General features: G+C 55.2%; 1 protein-coding gene across 1 annotated transcript; it reads right to left on the reverse strand.

Moving 5' to 3' along the window:
• Positions 1–860: 860 nt before the first annotated feature.
• On the reverse strand, positions 861–20612 carry NCLIV_015830 (hypothetical protein; the record flags this gene model as incomplete). Its single annotated transcript, XM_003881775.1, has 33 exons — positions 861–994; positions 2047–2210; positions 2349–2485; positions 3362–3461; positions 3894–4057; positions 4481–4576; positions 5125–5241; positions 5781–5905; positions 6567–6645; positions 7222–7430; positions 7948–8058; positions 8401–8502; positions 8875–9055; positions 9878–9962; positions 10653–10812; positions 11092–11305; positions 11597–11764; positions 12218–12292; positions 12577–12765; positions 13110–13191; positions 13776–13854; positions 14151–14289; positions 14458–14535; positions 14695–14843; positions 15533–15631; positions 15972–16136; positions 16773–16923; positions 17263–17364; positions 17815–17922; positions 18463–18555; positions 19210–19282; positions 19738–19778; positions 20205–20612. 33 exons carry the CDS (start codon positions 20610–20612, stop codon positions 861–863), a joined length of 4377 nt encoding a protein of 1458 aa, XP_003881824.1.
• Between the last annotated feature and the right edge of the window lie 461 nt (positions 20613–21073).

Raw genomic sequence — 21073 nt, forward strand, 5'->3', positions numbered from 1 at the left:
GCTGTGGAATACGGCTTCTCATTTGCGCAAACGCGCATGATAGCAAATGCAATGAGCGATACGCACAGAGAGTTTCTGTGTGTCGTTCGGCTGCAGTTCCTAGCTGTTCACGTCTCGTGTTTCCCACGCCGCAGCGTCGCGGTGCGACGCTGCGTCTGCATGCCGTTGCTGTTGAATTCGAATTATTGAAGACTCCCCGATAACAGTCACAATCTGCCAGTATGAAAGTGTCGTCTCGGTGGAAAGAGGCAATTCTTCCAGTGCGTACAAAAAAATGGGCCGAGCTGCTGGGTCCCCCACCAGAACATGAAGAAACACGGAGACACAGAGCGGGTGACATGAACGCGACCTAAAATTTTCCCATTGGGGGACCTCCTGAGCTCTATCCCCCACTATCTTTATATTAATAATACATATCATCAGTCGCGCAATGGTTACAGCTTTCGGGATGCTCTGAAGGGCGTGCAGGCTCATGCCGTGGATGGAAGGCGCTTGCCACTGCACATTAGGTTTTGTCCAGGTGCCAGAGTTACCCGTCACACTTCGCACGTCCGCCACGCCTATCACGACAGACAAACTCGTGCTGATATGAGTCTGTCACAGCATGGAAAGTAAGCTGCGCCGCCAACAGAAAAGACCTGTTCGGTCTTGTAGACCTAAAGCTTGCTCGCCAGCGGATTTCATGACGGTACAGACATCGAGCAATGGTACCCTCTTGAGGCAGCTTTACGTCTTTTTCCACGACGGACGTTGAAGCGCATCTCCTTGCACGGCAATACGTTCGACCGAGTTCCTACTTTCCCCCCATCCATGGGCCCCTTGGAGGCGCACACGACGGGGAGGGAAAAAGCAGGAGATCCTCAGTTCTTTCCTTCTGCAACCTTCACCAGGTGTCGGTACACCCCATTGGGAATCTTCATAAGCTCGTCGTGCGTCCCCACCTCCACAACTTGGCTTCCGCATTTGTCTTCGTTGCTAAGGACGACGATTTTGTCTGAATAGACGAGCACCAAACAAAACCGTCATTGACAGTGAAACGCACTTTTTGTCTCTGACCCTGTGCCCCTCACCCCTGTATGGAAAGAAACAGACTGCATGCCCAGGTTTGCAAACAGCTGTGGAACACGGTCGTTTTTCGAAAGGATACGGAATCAAAACCCAGCCGCAGAGAGGTGTACTGCAGTGGAATGCTCTAAAACGAGTAACTGTGGATCGTATCGCTTCTCATCACACCGATCCTCGAACGTAGAGTCCCCTAATGACCACAAGAGTCATTCTGTCTTGTTTCTACATGGAAAAAAACAACGGGAACAAGCAGGCGATTTGCACTGGTGTCTGCCGATCGTTCCTCTTCAAGCTCGCAATGTACATCCTATCCCGTGGGTTCAAATAGGTTGATTCGGCACACCACAGAAAAGCAGCGGTTGAGAGCTGAACGCCACTGTTTACTAGTGCGGCAGGGGGCATTGACAGGAAAGCAATGCATCACTTATTTCTTGCCTCTCTTGCTCGCGGTGTCTCTCCCCCAACCAGCAGAGCCAGACAAAGTAGCAAGTTCGTTTCGCTTTGCGCCTGCAGAGTTTTCTCCACAGTTGCAGTGGCGAAACGGCCTATGTGTATTGACCGTAACGTGCCTCGTTTGGGACACACATCTACGTGAAGATTCGCATTAGGGAAGTCACATTCTGCTTCGCCTAGGTAAGAAACAGACACTGTGGACTTCCCAGTTCCGCATCACAACATCGGAGACGAAAACGCAGCTCCGATGGACCCGCTGCCATATAAAGCAACACGAAGGAGAGGCATGCCATCCGTGCGACCATCCCCTCTCGCCTATTTCCGACACGACACAGAGGCGCCTCCGCAGAGGGTCGGCTGTGTTGAGTGCCGAAAAAAATGGGTGCCGAGGGGGTGGCGAAAAGTTCAGATCAGGAGACACCGAAACGACGAGTCCCACGCGAAGTTGTGGAGACAGCCTCCGCCCGCTGAGGACGCTGCGTGCCGGCAGGCAGCCCGACCCCCTCGGCGCCCGTTTCCAACGCTTACCGGCGTCTCGAACGGTGGAAAGCCGATGGGCAATCATGAGAGTCACCCGATCCTTCGTCGCGATAACGTTGTCCAGGGTGGCCTGAACAACGCGCTCGCTTTCAGCGTCGAGGGCGGACGTTGCCTCATCCAAAATCAGCATTCGAGGCTGTGTGAGCAGAGCCCTGGAAAGGGGAGACGAAGAGCAAACAGGCCCGCCTGTCCACCTTCAAGCAGCATCTCTATGTGCAGACGCATATATACACGTGGGAGCAATGATCGACACAGGCTACATGTATGTACATTGCAGGAAGATGGCGTACCGTGCGATAGCGATTCTTTGTTTCTGGCCACCCGAGAGCTGACTTCCGCCTTTTCCGACTTGCGTCTCATATCCGTGAGGGAAGGTCGAAATGAAGCCATCGGCATTGGCAAGTTTAGCCGCCTGCACTACTTCTTCCTGCACGAGAGAAAGCACGCGGGAAACCCACCTGCTGCCGAAAGAGCATTGATGGTTCATCCAGTTTGGCGCTTCCAAAAAAGAAACACCGAGTGGACGCAAAAAACCGGGTTGTGAAACGGGAGGCAGACAAGAGGGACACACGAAAGAGTCTCGGCAGCGCCAAGAGCTTTACAGCACGAAATCCGGACCGAGTCGGCAGTGGAAATCCTTCTTCCCAGTCAGCGGTGAAGAATCCCTTGGACTGGTCCACAAGGTTTCCGTGCTAGAGCAAGAGGGTCTCCACATGCACGTCTTTTTCGGGAGTCTACTCTTTGCCACAACTGCTCTTCCTTTGCACGGCCTCTCCCTCTTCTTCGAAGGAACAGCCAGAGAGAGCCGTCTCTGCCTGTCTCCTCCTCGGCCCGATGAATAACTAGCACGTGGATTCCTGGGGTGAAGTCACAAAACAGACCCCTGTGTGCGTGAGAGCCGCAACAAAAACAAGAAATACAACGCAGACGGAACGTCTTCAGGGGAAACTTCTCAGTCGTTGGATGAACGTGCTTTACGCCTCTTCCCCGGCGATTTGCAAGACACGGAAGCTCCATTACGCTTGCAGACATCTGACCACTTCTGAGCAAGAGCGTGACGCGAGAAAAGGACAGAAGCGAAGAGTTTGCCGCCGTTTTAGGGGGTTCGGGAGAAGTCGGCAAACTCCATTCGCGAAGGGAACGGAAAGGGAGAAGAGCAAAAAGCCAAAAGGAGAGCAAAATGAGGCCGGGATAGAAGAGCAGTCGTGCGTGAGACGGAACGAAATGTACTCTCCGGAAAAGAGCGGGGCGGATTCTCAACAGCACACGGGCAAATGCTTGAAAGAGAGAAGCGAAAACGCACTCGCGTGGCATCAGGCTTGGCATAGCGGATGTTCTCCTCGACAGACATGCTAAACAGAACGGGTTCCTGTCCAACCAGGCCCATGAGAGAGCGAAGGGATCTGAAAGAAGAGAAGCAAGATCATGGCAGAAAGAGAGAAATTTCTTGCCAAGGGGCCATACCCTCGACGCAAAATGTGCTGCGCTTTTCGCCTGCAGGTTCTTCCTTTGGCTCTGTGTCCCCACGGATTTCGGGAATGCCTATCTTCCTCAGCGGCCGCAAGCTTGCCGGCCGTGTCTCCCGGCCCTTCTCTGCGTGCCTGGGCGATTGGATGCAGAAAAGCATCACTCGAGCCACCACACCTGTCTCGAGCTGCGGAAACTTCCGCTCCTGTTTCCCCCCTCGCCCTTGTAACCTTTGGGTTTCTTTTCTCCTCGCTTCTCTCTTCCACTCTGCCCTCTTACTCTCTGCCTGCCTCGCGTCGGGCGCCTCTGTTTCGCCTCGAGCTCCCCTGCGTCTCCTGCCTGTTCTTCAAGTGAAGGTGGAGACTCACTTAATGTTTACGTCTCGGATGTCCGTTCCGTCCAGCGTAATTCTGCCGTTGTTCATTTCTCTGTCGACCTGCTCGGCAGTCCAATTCGGGCTGCGCGCGTCCGCTTTTCCGGAACCCGAGCCCGCGGGGACAGCAGTGTTGCCGTCTAAATCGTAGAATCGCTCCTGGAGTCGATAGAGCACGAAGGAGAAGACAGCGCATGCAGAGAGAAGTGACGAGCGACGGCTGGGCGTCATTCGAGGCTGCCCTGGAGCAGGGCGGAGAAAAGCAGAGAGAAAGAGAAAACGAAGGAGAGGTCGGAGAGAGAAGGCGAAGCGAAATAGAGTGAAGCCGAGAAGAAACTTGCACAGCCGTGGACGCCGAGTCAGACTGCTGGTGAAAAGGGGAACCACGTAGAACCGGAAAAAGAAAACGGAGAGGAAAGCACAGGAGCCCGCGAGTCGGACCATGGAGCGTCCACTACAGAGAAGGCACATCGTGCGCCAACGAAAGCAAGACAGAGATATAAAGACGAAGAAACGAAGAGACGCCGTAGGGGGGGACAGTTACACAAGGGAGAGAAGGAATACCATAGGGACCGAACTTACGAGGAGCTGAACAACCGTGGATTTCCCGCAGCCAGAAGCCCCTACAAGCGCCACTGTCTCGCCTGGCTTCATCTCGAAGGACAGCCGTCGATACACCTGGAAGGAATGTCGGAAGGCGCGAAACAGACAAGACGAACAGCTTCTGAGACTGCGACGGCGGGACAGCCATGATGCGTCCGAAGCGCTCTCTATCTTGCTGCCTCGTTCTCTCCCTGGCTTTCCGGACTGCTTCTTTTCGTTTTCCGTGTTCTTCACGTGTTTTTGGAATCCCCGAAAACTCGAACGACGAGCACGACATGCGCGAGACATGGAAACCAAGAGAGGCAACAGCGATCGCTGTGTTTGTTTTTTGGTTGTCTTTTGTCGTCCGCTCTGGCCTATTCACACGCGCGGCTCAAGATGCGCGAGGATAAAGCCCCAGAAAGCCTCCCGTCTGCCTCTCCACGCCTCGAGTCCTCTGTCTGGGCACTCCCCTTTCTCCTCAAGGCATGTGGATTTCGCTGCGCATGCACCTGTCCACGAGTCTTCGCCCATCCGTCGCGTGTGGCTCTCTTCCCTAACCGCCTCGCACTGCGTTGTGTTTCGCCTGCCTTTCCGTCTGTCCGTTTTCATCTCCCGCCACAGTCTCTCTCTTGAAAAGTTACCGGAATGTTCGGGCGGGAGGGATACCGGAACTTGATTTCCTCGACTCGAACGTGTCCCATGAAGTCTTTCGCGTCGATGACTTTCCCGCCTGGGTCTCGAGAATCGATTTTCGACGGCTGGTGGTTTCAACAGGCAACGGTCGGAAAAAGGAGCCGGAAAACACAAGGGAAGAAGTTGTGCACAACGGCGTTAAAGATTAGCTAGCGTCTGAGACGGAAATCCACAGACTCTGGTCTGTGCAGGCAGGAGCGGGAAACAGGAGACCGACTGGGAACCGAAGAGGCATACGGGGCGGGAAGTCCACCAACACGGAACGCGGCCGGGAGGCGGAAGCGCCCAAGACCGGGCACGATACGGAAAGGCGTGGACACAGTCTTCTGTAGGCAAGTGGAATTTTGTCGAAGCAGTGTGGATAATGATCCACGTTACCTTCTATCTCTGAATTATATAACGGTCATAAGGGACGCCGGGGATCACAGGTCAGATAACGTTGGGAGTTCTAATCGTCGGATTCTTGTGCTACAATAACTTAGTCGGTACGAAGTCGAAACAAGGTAGTTGATGGGGAACCAGTGGCTGAACTGAAGACTCGAAAGCGAAAGCCTTGGGGAGAAAGCACGCGTGTACGAGACAAAGAAGGGCGTGAGTGGCCTACGCGATCGATCAGGTAGAAAATGCGCTCCGAAGCCTTCTCGGCCTTTCCTGCGTCAGAGGAGAAGAGGACTGTCTGGCCGATCGAAGACCCCGCGAACATGAGAGCGAAAGTGGTCTGCATGATGTCTGAGCAAAGGCAGAAAAAGCCACGCGGAAGTGGAAGAGCGAGGAGCGGGAGCGCGAAGGGGGGGGGGAGGGAGGAAAGCGACTCACGACAACACCAGCCGGGAATCGGGAGACGGGAATACAAGCAGAGCAGAGGTAAGTTGACACACGGAGGTACCGGTGAAGAGCGCGGGCTACAGCGCGAACGAGAGAGAGGCAGAAGAAGAGACGGAGACTAGCATAGCGCCTTGACGCAGGAACGCAACGAGGGGCAAAACCCTGCAAAACACACGAGGGGAGACACGAGAGAGAAAGGAAACCCCGCACGAAACAGATCGTCCAGGAGTTTTGCCAGAAACCCAGAGTCCGGACAGCTCGAGATACGTGACCCCGAGATTCCGGGGCGTGGCGCCTCAAAGGCCACCTAGGGCCGTGCTGCCAGGTATTTGAATCGCTCTTCTTATCTGACTTGTCTCATGTTCCTTCTCTCCTCACTAACCCGTGGAAGCCTCAGGCAACCCGTCTACAGTTGTGTGCTCGGCCGAAGGTCTAAAGACGCAATCCACGCCGTATTGAGTTTCGTTGCTGCCTATACACCTCTGGCTCTAGCTAGTCAGCTTCCGTGAAGCCGCGCCATGCAGTGTTTCCCTCGTCGGAGACGCGCCCACCGCTCGAGTCTTACCCACTGCACTTAGCCCTTCGGTCTCGATCAGCTTGCCTCCGTACCAGAAGATCAGCGCATTCACGGCGTACTGGGCTCCCTGCGGGCGCATGGGCAGAAAAGCGAGAGAGCGTGGCGTGCAACAGCCGAAAAGCGAAGAAAGGCGAAGGATCTACTCAGCATAGCGGACAGCAGAGGGGGTTCGCGACTTGAGCTACGCGGCTGCACACACAGAGAACCAGAAGTGTTGTTTCCCCTAGGCGGAAGGACAGGGCAGAATGGAGTCAACCGCATCCCACAAATAAAACAGCGGACGAATATCGAAAAGGTGGTTCGCCAGACGTGATTGGGTTTTGATCTTCGAGAGCGAGAGGAGGCCCGCAGGCACCTTCACAAAAGGCTGCCGCCCCTCCGGTCCCTGGCCGCGCATCCGCAGCTCTGCCGACACAGGGCCGCCAGGCACCTGCCGAGAAGGAATGTTCTGTCGCTGTGCTCGCGTTCTTCTCAGGCATTCTGAGAAACTGGCGCTTCCACTCCCTCTCGTGCTCGGAGCCATGTGTGTGTGTGTCGGTCTTCCCGCGATTTTCCCGGGCGCTTTCCGGTTTTTTGGGTTTTCCCCGCCGTTCGGTCTCTCCGTTCCCCGCGCCCGTTTCGCGTCGCTGGCCTCTCGTCGCACCTGGCTGAAGCCCCAGAAAAGTCCGAGCAGGATTGCAGAGCGTTCTTCTTCTTTCAACGTTTTAAGGAGAACATTGCTGTATCTCTCGGTGAAATACGGCTCCAGGCCAAAGGCGGAAACGATGCGAATGCCGTTGAGCGCTTCGCTCATCACGAAGGCTGCAGTGTCGCGATCCTCCACATTCTCTGCTTTCTTGTCGACTCCGTCACCTGCACAGAACGGCGACAGTGCACAGTCGCACCGTGACGCCTCTGCGCACTTAAGCTTCCAGCTTACACACGGCGGGCTCGAGAACCGTTCCAACTCTCTATGCGTCTCCGTCCAGGTACATCCACAGCACATCCGTATATATATATATATATATATATATATATATTTATATATATCCATAACATATCCATATACATATACATATATATATATATATATATATATATATTTATATAGGTGCAACAATCGACCTCCAGATAAAAGTGTGTGTATGTAGGTATGTGGGTAGGCATGGCGGGGCGCCTCTGAAGGGGCAAATGCATGGATACACACGCGCTCATACATGCAGATAAAAGACACTGTTTTGGAGCGTCTAAAGAAAAAGAAAACCAAGGCGGGCAGACAGCGACTCGGGAACAAGCAACGGGAGACGTGCAATGGATACAGAGAAGAGACGGGAGCGTGATGAGAGATGGTCCTAAAACGCGAGAGCGGCAAGGCTACTCATATGTGTACTTTTCGGAGCTGAGATGCGCGACTGGGCAGCAGTGGCGGGGAGGATCAGAACGAAGCAGGCGAGGACGACAGCAGCCAGGCGGGCGTCTCCGAGGAACGCGATGATGATGCCTGAGAGAATCCAGGACGAAGAGAGCGCCGACAGAGAAAAAGTGAATTCCCCCACAGAAGCAAAGAGAAGTAAAAGAAAAACTCACGGGAAAACACACTAGTGCATCTAGAATGCAGGGTTGGTGCTCAACCGCCACTTCGAGGCATTCATACACCTACACACATATACATACAGACATCGACTTTTATACACATACCGAGAAAACTGCATTCCTGCACATATCTATATACGCACGCATGCAAAACCATATACAAACTTTGATCTGCAACCCTACGCATATATATTCATTTGCAAAGAGACATATATACATATAAATATATATATGTGAATTTTTGGCCTACCGGTGACGACAGCGGACAGGCTTTGAGTCATGGCGAGCGTGTTGCCCGCACTTCCTGTCTTGACAAGAAGAACGTCGCTGGAGAGAACCCCCGTGAGGTATCCTGCGAAGCGAGCGAGGAGACACGAGCAAGGATCCTGGATGTACTCTCGCTCGCGTCAAAAGCGGGAGGCCAGGCGTTGCCTCCGAGGCGCGAACGCAGGACAGATGCGAGACGTCGCTGCCGGTGGGCGGGACGGTGGCTTCTCGGTCGTTTTTCTTTCTTCTGGCGTGGCCGTATAGCCAGCGTGGCAGCGTGGGTTTTGTCTTCTCGCTGAAGAGCCTCACGGAATTTCGAGTGCGGGCAGCTTCACACGCATGCGCATGCGCCACGCGTCTTCCCCTCTTTTTTTGTAGATCGGTGTCTGGAGGGCGAGGTGGGTCCAGTAGCTGGTGCGGCTCGCTTCCGAGAGCCTGTCTCGCGGCGTCCACTTACCGACATTGTTTTCTTGTCGATCGAAAAAGCCAACTTCCTGGTGAATGGTGTTGGTGAACGTTTGGCCTCGAAGGAGAGAAACGAGTTTGTAGCCGCTAACTTCAATCGCGAAGAATTTGCAGCTTTCCACGACTAGCTGCCACCCCGCGAGCGCGATGAAAATCAGGCTCCAGAACGAAGACTGCAAGACCCGAGGACAACGCCCAGAGACACAGGGAAGAAAAGGACGCAGGTTTCACTCGGCGCGCGATTGCACGAGGCTCGCAAAAGGCGTGCGCATATGCATACTTTTATAACTGAATGCATGCATTTGGATGCATGTCTGCTTCCGAAACAGAGACCATGCAAGGAGGCAACGTGACGCGAGCGCAAGGGCGCCTGTCGCTGTGCCGACCCAGACGTACAAATGCAGCCAGAGAGAGCTACAAACACCTAACTACATGGACACTCACGTTGACATATATATACACATATAAATATGTATATATATATATATATCTGTGTGTATATATAGAGGGAGATATCTTTGTACGGAAGCAGAGCTGCAGCTGCAGGAGCGACTACACGCGACGACGGGTAAACGTTTTTCGGGTGGGCGCGGGAGCGGCTTTTCGGCAGGCGAGGCACTGGTTCAATCCAGGTGATGAACGCGAAAGATTCGGTCCCTTTCACAGAAAAAAAGGCGGAAACCAGAGTAAGCGCGTCGAGGCGTTCCCCTCACAACATTCGAGAAGCCAACGATCCGCACACCTGGAACCCTCAAGTGTAAGCAAGCCAAAATAAGAATAAATAAGAATACCGGTGTTCTACATACGCGTCTTTCCCATATATATATATATATATATACAGAAAGATAGACATATATATGTACCCATGTGTTAGCACCTATCCATTCGTGGGGACTGAACCGTGCAGATCTGCCGGAAGAGTTGGGTTGAGAGATATAAGAGATAAGGACACGAGACGGGAAAGTGCGGGGTTCATGTGTTTTGTGTTTTCTTACTTCGTCTCGGATTTTCTCGGGATCTGGAAAATAGTAGACCTTCACGAACTTTGAGAAGATCACGCCAAAGACGGGGTACGTGGCCCTGGCGAAAAACGTGCAGAGATTAAAAAGGCAGGAGACATGGCGCACTTGAAACGACCGCGCGAAGCGTCCGTGTAACTCACGGGAAACCAGGCAGAAGGAATGCTTTTCGCATGCAGGCATCCGCGTAGGTACCCTTTTCCATTCACACCTCCATACAGGCATTCGTGTATATCGACCTCATTAAATATGTCCGCATATACATGCATATATACATGCATATATATATATATATATATATATATATATATATATATATATCGATGTCTGCAAATCGGTGGTGCAAGCACAGCCGTATGCAAGTAGGCAAGCAGAGAGATATAGATGCATACGTAAAGAGAGACATACAGTCATGTGCGCACAGAGATAGAAAGCGGCATCCGTGCATGCCACTACAGCGTATTATCTCTGTACATGCCAGCGTGTGTAGGTGTTCCGCACACACGGATATTTGCATGCATGCAAATCAAGAGACGTTTCAGTGCGCGTGTCTCTTTAAACTTTCATGGATGTGTCTCGCTCTGGAGACGAGCCCCAGACAGACTGGCACTGAAGGCGCCTCCTGGTCCCCGAGCGTTCCACGCGCTTCTCTCCCCCGCCTGCATGCACCGCCACGAAATTTAGACCGCAGCTGGCGAAGCGCGACAGTCTGTGGCGCCTTGGAAACAAGCGTGTTTTCCGGCTGACGCACCCCGAGCAGATCGCCACGAAAAGTGCGCCGATGCAGAACGGCCACCACGGACGGAGAAGCGAGAGACTGCGCAGCTGGAGGAAACTGGCGACGCGTTTCCGGAAGGCCGCGAACGCCCCGGGCGGAGGCGTTGCCTGCATTCCCGCGGAAAGGTTGCTTGCTGCAGAGAGGAAATGGGCGAAGTGACGCGAGAGACAGGAAAAGCGCGCCGTGTGGACTCCGCGAAAACCTCGAAGCGGGGCACTTGCAACCCGCCTCTTCCGTTATCGCTTCTCCCCTTCAGTCCCTCCCTCTTCTATCTCTCTGTCCCTTCTCCTGGTCGTTTCTTCTACCTCATGTTCTTCCCTCTCGTCTTGTCTGTCTCCTCTGCCTCTTCTGTTCCCTCTTCTTCTGTCGTTCTTCGGCCTCTCTCTTCGTTTTGTGCTGTGTGGAGTCTCACCGATCTCGCGGAGACTCTTCTTGGAAGAGGCCTTCTGCACGACGGACGCGAAGCTTCGCTTCGAAGACATGGACAGCCGCGCAGAGATGTGGCGCGAGATCATCTCCCCGGTCAAGTCGCGCTCGTAGGCAGGCGGCGGAGCGCCCTGCGCTTCCTCCACTTCCCGTGACAGCCCCACGAGCTGAGACTGGACCAGCTGATAGTACAGGCCTTCCTGGAAACAGCCCGGAAACAGCGAACCCAAAGGCGGAGCACATGGGCCAGGATCGAGACAGAAAAACGCACACGACCACAGAGAAATCCCGGAGGGGGGAGGCTCTGGGGATGCGGAGGCTGCTCGGTGCCTCAGCAGAGGCTGAGCGACGCGCAGATCGGAACTTTCTCTGTCTCTCCGAAAGCAGAAAAGAGCGGCAGCCTGTCTCCCTTTGCGTTCCTGTCGTCGCGCGCCTGCGCGGAACAGCCTGGTTCGCCCCCTCTGTGGCTCGTGTGTTTTATCATGCCTCACCGGCTGCGCCATCAGTGACGCGTGCGTCCCGATCTGGACCACTTCGGAGCCCGTGCCGGCGCGGCCGTCGAGCACGATGATTTGGTCCGCGTTCTGAATCGTGGTCAGGCGGTGGGCCACGATGATCGTCGTCGCCTGCGTCGTCTTGATCAAGTTGTCTAGGGCATCCTGAAACGCGAACACAACAGGAGCAAAGAAGCTGTGCGCGGGGAAAAAAAGGCAACGCCGAGCGCGACGCCTGGCGCTCGGCCTGCTAACGCTTGAGGTCGGACGCGCAAGGCCTCAGGCAGCGCGGCAGGTCCAGGCGGGAGTGTGACCCAACACGAAAGCGCATAGTGTCTTTGCTGGTAGACTCGCAACGGCGAGGCGCGCGCCCGGAAAGGAAGAGAACAGACGGCTCTTCGCCCTCCAGAGCGAAGGCGCCAGCGAGGCGGGAGAAGAGCCGGAAGCCCCCACCGCGCGAGAACAAGTCGGCGCGCGACAGACAGCGACGTCGAGAGACTGCGAGAATACAGCGGGAGGGAGTGGAAGGAAAAAGACGCAGCAGTTGAAGATACGAAATGCAGAGCGAAACGCGAAGCACACAGTAAAACGCACACTTCAGCGCCCAGACTTTCGTACCTGGACGACCCGCTCGGAGACGGTGTCGAGTGCAGATGTCGCTTCATCAAAGATCAAGATGGGAGGTTGCCGGACCTGCGAGGAGAGAATCGAGAAACACTCTCGCCAAAAAGACTGGAAGGCGTCAAAACGCCGTCTCTCGCCCCGACAGAAAGGAGTCCTTTTCAACTCACCGCTGACTTGAGAGAAGCACAGAGCTGAGTCGGGGGGTCGAGCACCCGTCTCTCCAGTTTTCAGAAAAAACATCTTTCATAGCTAGACCACGGGGGGGGAAACTATAACTCAGGGATGTGTGTTTTTGAGAGGCTTTCTACCTCGGCAGAAACCGCACGATAAATTTGGACTGCGGTTCGACGCACCATCGCTCGCGCAATCACAATTCTCTGCTTCTGGCCCCCTGATAGCTGACCGCCGAATAGGCCGCAGTCTGTTCGATACGCGTCGGGGAACTGCGAGATGAAATCGTGGGCGTTCGCCTTCTTGGCTGCCTCTTCGATCTCCTCCTGCGTGACGGGGTGGTCTGCGCCGAGGGCGATGTTGTCGCCGATCTGGAGAAAGGAACGGGTAGGTCAGGCGCACCGAGGAGTGAGAGAGGCGAGAGCAGTCAACCGCAGGACAGAGACAGGCGCGAAACCTCATGAAACGCGCAGGCGATCAGAGCTTCGGAAAAGGTTGAAAACGGAGAAACACGCGTGTCCACACATGAATCAGAACGGGCGCAGCGTACAAAGGCGTGCCGACGCCGCGCAAGGAAACTTTCTGTGGGCCAGAAAAGGGAGAGGCAAGTCGGATAGAGAGGTGGAGAGAAACAGAGAGAGAAAGCATCCAGAAAGAGACGGCTGCCGGTTTTGCATGAGGTAGAAAGAAGGCAACGGCTCTCGAGACAGCCTACCGAGATGGAGAACAGCTTCGCTTCTTGGCTAACAATCCCCTGTTGCGAACGCAAATACTGAATGTTGATGTCCTTGATAGGCCTGCGCAGCGTCGAGAGGAGCACTTGATTCGTCATGTTTTCGGAAAAAAGAGAGACACGTGGCCTCAGCCCCGCGAAACGCAGACGAAGGCTCGAAAAGCAGGACATGCAGAGCGACACTGAAACGGTGTGCAGAGACAGACCATTTTCTGAAAGCGTGCCCTCCCCCACTCCGCCTTGACCCAGCTCTTCTGCTTGGGTTCAGCGTTCAAAACGGATCAACGAAGAAAGGAAACTTTGCGTTCTCTGTGAGACGTGGAGGTGCTGGGCGAGGGCGTCGAATGCGAAAGAGAGAGAGAGAGTAAAGAAGTTCAGCTGCTGTGAGAAATCGACAGAATGTCGAGGTCGAATCCACAGTACGGACATGGCGTGCACATCAAGAGGTAAGTCGACTTCAGGAGACGGAAAACCGAAGCAAAGCGCGGAAAACGGTTGCTGGAGTCGGGGAAAACTCGGCCTCATTCCCGCACGAACGCGAAGCGAAGTACCGCTTTCTCCTGCACGGGGTTTCCCTTCGACAGGCGGGGACCGCCTTCGCAACAAGTCGCCTTTTTTTTCGTAAACTGAAGAGGCAGCGCGCCTTACGTGTCGCCGATGAGGATACGCCCCTCGTCAGGGTCGTACAGGCGTTGGAGCATCTGGACAATTGTCGACTTGCCGCTGCCTGCGCGAAGCGCACATTCCCGCTGCTTGGCTCCGTGCACGCGCCAGAGTATCAAAGGCTTCTTTCTTAGCGGGGAAAAGAAAGGGAAACGCTTAACTGTAGGTCAGCTGGAGTGTGTTTTCAGGTTGGGCAAAGTCGCTCAAAGGCGCGTTTGAAAATTGCATGAAGAGAGCGCGTCACTTCGCTGAAGACGAAACAGGAATAGCGTCCGGTTCTCTTCGGCGAGGGCGTCTCTCCGCCCCTCTCAGGCAGCAAAGACGAGCGAACTGAAAGTTTAAGTCTGGCGTTCTCCTCACCTGAAGTGCCGACGAGGGCAATGGTCTTGCCTGCGGGGAGAGTCAGGTTCAACCCATTGAAGATTTTCTTCTCCTTTCGCGCAGGGTACGAAAAGACGACGTTCTCGAAGCGGATGTCTGCCTGTAGGGCCACGTCTCTCTGCAAGCCCGGGAAACCAGGAGAAATGAGACACAAGAGAGCGGTGAAGACCTCTGCTTGCCTTCGCCGAAGCTCTCAGCGGCGTGTGTTTCCTCGCGCTCTCTCCGTCGCTCCGTCTCTCTCTGTCAGTGGCCTCTCGCTCTCGCCTCGCTACCTGCTTTTTCCTACTTTTCCTTCAGAGCTCAGCGGGTCGATCGGGGACTTGCGTTCAATCACCGCCAGCATGTCTGCAGTCGCCGCAGTGCCCTACAGAGACGCAGAGAACAGGGAAGGCGCGAGAAGACGCGAGTGAAGACGAAATACGTGGGGTCGACTCGAGGCGTCTCCACCATCTCCTCGGGCAATCAGTTTTCTGTCTTGTTCTCGGGTTTCTCCGTGGACGCGCCTCTCGCCGTGTCTCCCTACTTTCAAGTAAGCAGTGATGCTTGGGACGATGTTTCCGACAGCGAAGCAGGCCTGAATAACGGCGAAGAAGACAGTGATTGCATCTCCGCCGCGGAACGCCGGCTGCGGCCACTCCGACGGATCGCTGTCTTCGTCGGGAGGATCTTCATCTGAAAGGGGAGCGGCACACGAAAGCTCGGCACGGCAGCTCGGCCTCTTCAAAGTCCGACACTACGAAGCGCGCATCAGCAAAAGGGAGAAACAGCGCGGGCGCCGGAAGAACCACACAGGGACGAACTTTCAAAAGAACCCTTCGGTTTTTTCGTGAACAGAGGAGCCACAGACGTGGCGGGCAAAGCGCGGCGGCGCGGTAGGTAAGGGAAAAGGAGAAGCTTCGCCTACAGAGGCAAGAGGGATTCGAGGTGAAGAACAGAAGAGAGCGCAGGCCAGCAGGGGATTCAGGAGGAAGTAGGACGAGAAAAAAAATTGGAAAGCGGAGGAGGCCAGCGTGGCGAAGCTTGTCAAGAGGCACGCAGAAGACAGAGACAAGCGGAACAGGCAGCAAGAGAACCCGACGAAGCCGAGAGTACACAGCGCGAGAGTTTTCCGCGAGCAAAAGCGAAGCGCGGAAATCGCAGAGAAAGGAATCAGCGGACTCGACGCGTACGCTGCAGAGAAGGCGCAGCAGGCCATCCGCACCGAAACACTAGAGTCAGGGACAAGAAGGAACAGGCAGAAGAAAAGGTAGAGCAGCAGACGTGGAGAAAACGAGGAACACTCGGGGAAGGCGAAGAGTGAGCAAAACAAGTGAGATGAGGGAAATCATGTGCCAAAGAGAAAAGAGACGGTGGAGCCTCACCTCCTAGGGCTTCCTGAACGCTGTCCGCGACCATCTTTCCGCCGTACCAGAACCCCAAGGAGAAGAGGAGAAAGATCGTTGCCATGAGAGCGCCGATGCCTGCAGCGCAGCGCCCGGAAGAGAATGCAGAGATGCGGCAAGGGAACTACGAGCGCAAGCAGAGAACAGGAACCCTCGCTCCACCCCTCGGACGACAAAAGCGCGAAAAACGAGCCGCAGGGAGCGCTGAGCGTCGACAACCAATCAACATGAAAAGACCAGGAGACACGGTGGCGCGTCGAAGAAGCAGAGACGCGAGCGCGAAAACGAAACGCATATTTTCGGGAAAAGAAGAGGCAACAGCTTTCCTGAGTCCTTAGGTGGCGGCGGCCAGGACGCATCCCTGTGTGTGCTTTGCGCAAGTGGATGACAGCAGAAGCGAAGTTCCTTTTCGGCTTACAGAGAGAAGACCAGAAGCTCCAGTACGCGCCGACCTTCTCGGCTTCGTAGAGCTTTTTCTTGTACTCGTTGGCGGTCCTTTCCTCGCCTCGCAGTCCGACAACTGTCCGGATGCCGAGGAGCGCCTCTTCACACAGGCTGCCTGCCTCCTTGTATTTCGGCATCGCTGCACACAGAGAAAAGAGAGAACGCGAACAAAAAATCCAGGTTCACAATCTTGACGAGACACACAGCAGGCACACGTCTGGACACCTGGGGGTTCTTTGGGAGGCGCTGTCGAGGCAGCAGCGCCTTTCTCGAGAGAAAAATGTCGTTTCGCTTCCCAGGCGCTATGTGCAGTTCTTTCTTCGGCATCAAGGAAAGCTAATCTTCCGTGGAAGCATCTATACATGAAGAGAGAGAAAGGCGCGCAAAGCACGCATGGCCAGGAGAGGTCCGTGCCGCTATAAAACTACAACGTGAACATGTCTATACACGGATATGCATGTATACTTGCTTCCATTTATATCTTTGTGTCTAGACATGTAGGTGAGAATATGGTTGAAAGCTCAGAAATGTATTAGTTTGCATAATATATATATATATATACGCGCAAATGCAGATGTATGTATATGCGTATATATGTGTATATGTGTTTTAGTAGAAGCGAGGTTTTGGCGTGTCCTGAGGCGTGCGCATGGCGTTCTGAGGTTGGAAGATGCGTGTCGAGACAGACCCACAGCGACGGAGACCGTTGCCTTCTTCGCTCTCCGCCTTGGTGTGTCTCTGCCGCTCGGCAGGCGTGGCGCCTCTGAGTCCCTACTTTCTTTTTCCGCTCTGCCGAGACAGTGGCCCAGCACGGCGCCGAGAATCACGAGGATGGGGAGGCCAGACAGAGTGACAAGCGTCAATTTCCAGCTGCGGATGAAGCCTAGAACAAGTCCCCCAATCGCCACCGTCGAGAACTGGATCATCTGGTAGACATCGAAGAACGCGGGAAAGAGAAAGGCGAGACGCATAAAGTAAAAAAGGCCACGAGTCGTCGGACAGAGACAACGATTCCCTAAGCAAACGGCGAAGCGCCAGACAAAGAAAGGTGAAGTTGAGCGGGATGCGCCCTTCTCTCTCTTGTCTCGTTCTTCTGTCTCCTCCTGTCTGTCTACCTCCCTTCTCTCTCTTCTGCCTCTCTCTTCTCTCTTCTGCCTCTCTCTTCTCTCTTTTCTGTCTTCTTTCACCTTCTCTTCCTTCTCCATTTCTTCTCTCTCCTCTGTTTCCTCTTTTTTTCTGCCAATGCACCTTTTCCCTCTCCTCACCATGCCGAGCTTGATGCCGATTGCGTTGCGGATTGTGACGGTGTTTGACTCGAGCCTTGTGGGGAGAGTCCCAGCGTCGTTCAAGTCGAAGTACGCCATGTCCTGGAAAGGCGCAGAGACTCGCAACAGAGGAACCGGCTACGCAACGCAAAGAACAGCGGGCACCACTGACAGCACTCCCGAGCTGTTTCTGGAAGCAGTTGAAGCAAAAAGGAGAAGCGCGCAAAGTAGCATCGACAAAACAGAGCAGCGCCAAGCCGGCTCTCCTCTGGGACTGCCTCGAGGTTGAGCGAGTTCTGAGACAGACGCGCTTCGGCCGAGACGCAGCCTCGCGCGCCCAGCCCGCCGTTCTCTGCAGGCGCGAATCCCCCGGGTCCTCTAAACGAGACAGAGACGATCCAGACACCGAGACGGAACGGCTCGCGGGTGGCAAGCGGGAGAGACGCATCTGCAGGGAGAACCGCTAACATAAGAGCGCGCGTGCAAACGAAGGGTTTCTTAGCGGGGAGTCAGCGGATCCGTCGGCAAGGCGTGCACGGTGAGAAAAGCTACCTGTCGAAGAATAGAGCTAAAGTATCGGAGTTTGATTCGGGCCACTTGCTGATCTGCGACGAACTCAAAGCACGATGCGGAGGCCCAAGACGTGACGAAGGACGCAGCCTGCAGACAGAGCCCGAAGAAACAAAACAGACAGAAGCTGGATCGAAGCAGCCTCGTAGCGAGGCGAGAAGAACCTCCGACCTCGAGCAAACGGGCACCGTAGCTAGATGTGCAGCGCCCCGCATCTGGAGCAAGAGAGCGGTGGCGGTTTCTGCTGACACGGTGTTTGTCGACACAAAGAGCAGACGCGCGCCTCTCTTCCGGCGTGGTGACAAGCAACTTAAGCTGCTCGATGCCTCTGCAGCGTCACTTTTTGTGCGTGGTCTTGCATTTGCCGGCGCGTGTCCTGTCACCCGCTGCGCAAACTAGGCTTGAGACTTCCGCTCCGGTACGCGCGCAAGCGGCGCATGCACACATCTGCGTTCCGGCGCCGCATGCAAGTCAACAGGAGCTTGCGGCGGGCGCGGTCTCTTCTCGTGTGGGAAGAAGGGGAAGGAGAACCGCAAGTTTGGCCTTCCTGCTGGAGACGGGAGAGAAGGCGGAACTCGCAGCAGCAAATGCGGAGTAGCACGGAGTGGCGGGGAATTGCGCAGGACTCACCGCAACAGCAACCATGAGTGTGCAGACGTGGTTCATGTCCAGCGTGGTGTTAAGTTCGTTCAACATATCTCCAAATAGAGACATGAAAATGGGCTGCAGCGCATCACGCAGACGCAGCGGACAAGTGCGCGAGAGGAAGTCGAGCTCGTGCACCCGTCGACGCGCACCGAACTCTCACAGGGTTGCAGCTGGACGCATCCACACGCCTTAGGTGCGCAGATGCCGTGGAAGCAGCTACTGAACGACACAGGTGCGCAAAAGGCGTACGCGTCCACATACATATATATATATATACGTGTATGTATGTATATGTATGTATGTATGTATGTATGCATGTATGTATGTATGTATGTATGTATGTATGTATGTATGTATGTATGTATGTATGTATGTATGTGTGCAGATTTACAAATATGGATGTATCTGTGCATGTGTGTGTCTCTTTTGTGGCTGGTCACGAGCAGGAGAATGGGAAGACGGTGAGTCTGCAAAAAGGGCGTCTATCTTGCAGATGCATAACCAGCAACGGGGTTTGTAAGACGGAAACGGGTCACTCGGCCGAAAAAGCAGACGCCCCGCGCCCCACAGGGAGGTGCCTGAGACAAAGAGACAAGTCTGAAGAAGGCAGGCGTCATGGAAAGCGAGCGAAGAAAAGAGCAAGAAAGTGCGGAGGAAGAAGAGGGAGAGGAGGCGCCGAAAAGAGTCTCGAGCAGAAGGCAAAGAGCGAAGAAGAGGGGAGTTCCTCACCATCATCGAGCCGCCACCGATGCTGAAGAGGATGCCAGCTACCAGCAGCAGAAAGTCGGTTTTTGTCGCATACCTGAGAAAACAACGCTCAAGACCGAAGGAAACGTTCGCTCGTCCTGGGCTCGATCTGCCTCTGTGAGAGGAAGGTTCGCCAGAGAAATCCCGACGGCAGAGGAATGCGCAGCAGAGCGTTACAGACAAGCGAGCGAAAGAGAATCTCGAGCGGCAAAAACAAGCTGCTCCCGACAGCAAAACCGCAGAGGGACCGAAGGCGAACAGATAATGGAGCGGGGACCGCGAAGTGGGGCGAGGAAGAAATGGAGAGGCAACCGGAGAGCAAAGAGCACGCTGAGAGCGCGCGCAAGAGGCTATTCGTCTGACGACGGCGAGAGAGACGAGACGAAGCAATAGCGGGAGAGAAAAGGAGTGAAACCGAGCCCCGCTGGTGTGGAGACATGCCGGGAGTGACCGTCAAGCGCGAGGTTCCCGAAGACCGTGGGAAAAGAGAAGCGAGGACAAAATACTCACGTGTACGGTGCGAGGAGAGACGTGCTTGTCTTTTGTCCTTCCTGAGGCCGAAAGCAGAGGGGAAACAGGAAAACGCCCAGGCAAAAGCAAAAATTGCCTCTGCTTCCCGCCTCAGGTTATTCCCAGTCCACTTCTCTAGCCGTCTCTGTTTCTGTCTCGCTGCCTTGTGTAGGTTCTTCCTCCGTGACGATCAGTCTCCCTCTCTCCCTCTCCTGATCTCTCTCCGACACTCCCCTTCTTCGACCTTCTCGAGTCCCTTCTGCGTCTCTTCGTCCCGCCCTTGTGGGTTCGCCGTTGCTCCCGCCATCTCTCTCGAGCCCGATCTTTCCCCTTCCTCCAGGTCTCCTGCCGTTTCGCGCCCGGTCTCTTCTCCGGTCTTCCTTTTCCGCCTCGTCTGTTTCCCCCGCAGGTTCCCTCCCTGCTCTTGCGATCGCCTGCCTCGGTTTGCTCTGCTCGCGGCCTCTCACCTCTCCGCCTGAAACAGGCGCGTAGTCCCCACGGGGCTCTGCGGTATGCGCCTTGCCTCTGGGCTCTCCTTCGGCCTCGACTTCAAACGCGTCCGTGGCTCTTCGATCTCGAGCATTCGCGTCGCCACTCGCTGAAAAAAGTTTCTTTCCCTCGCCCCCGGCCTCCACGCCAGCTGCCTGTCCAGGCTCCTCAGACGTCGCCCGAACTGCAGCATCTTCGTTCACGGCTGTCGCGCCGATCGCACTGCTCGCGAGCATGGGCGCAGCGAAGCCCGCAGTCTCCGCCAAGGCCTGGGCCACGGTCGCCGCCACTGGCTCCGCTCTGGGGCTCGACGGGCCTGTCTCCGCAGGCCCGTCCGCTGGAGGCGCGCCGGCGGGTCCCGGCGATCCCTTCGCCGGCGGGCGCATGCTGCGTGGTGGCGAGAGCGAGAGAAGGGAGAATGTGAGGTCTTTCGGTGAGTAGAGAGACACGCGAGGAAGACGGAAGAGTCGGCACAGGAGGCAGACGGAAGCTGAAGGAAGAGAGGAGCTGGAGGACGGGCAGAAGATGCAAAAGGCGCCGATTCCGACGTCTCTCCACTTTCGCTTCTCGCCCGGGAGATTGGTTGTCGCCCAGAAATCGACGAAAGATGCTTGAAGACGGCGGGGTGGTGAACTTGCGGGGGCACTGTCGGGAAGTGCTCGGCGAGAGAACAACTGGCGGAAGACGCCTGGGCCAAGAAACACCGGAGAGAAGCCACGAAGCTTTCCTTCTGAGAGAACTGGAGAGGCAACACGCGAGCGCAGAAGGGAAAGTACCGTGCAGCGGCCGCTGTCTGAACAGGTGTCTGTACAACGCAGGAGGGAGACAAACACACGGTGTGGAGACT

Source organism: Neospora caninum, chromosome VI (assembly GCF_000208865.1).
Source record: "Neospora caninum Liverpool complete genome, chromosome VI".
NCBI lineage: Eukaryota > Apicomplexa > Conoidasida > Eucoccidiorida > Sarcocystidae > Neospora > Neospora caninum.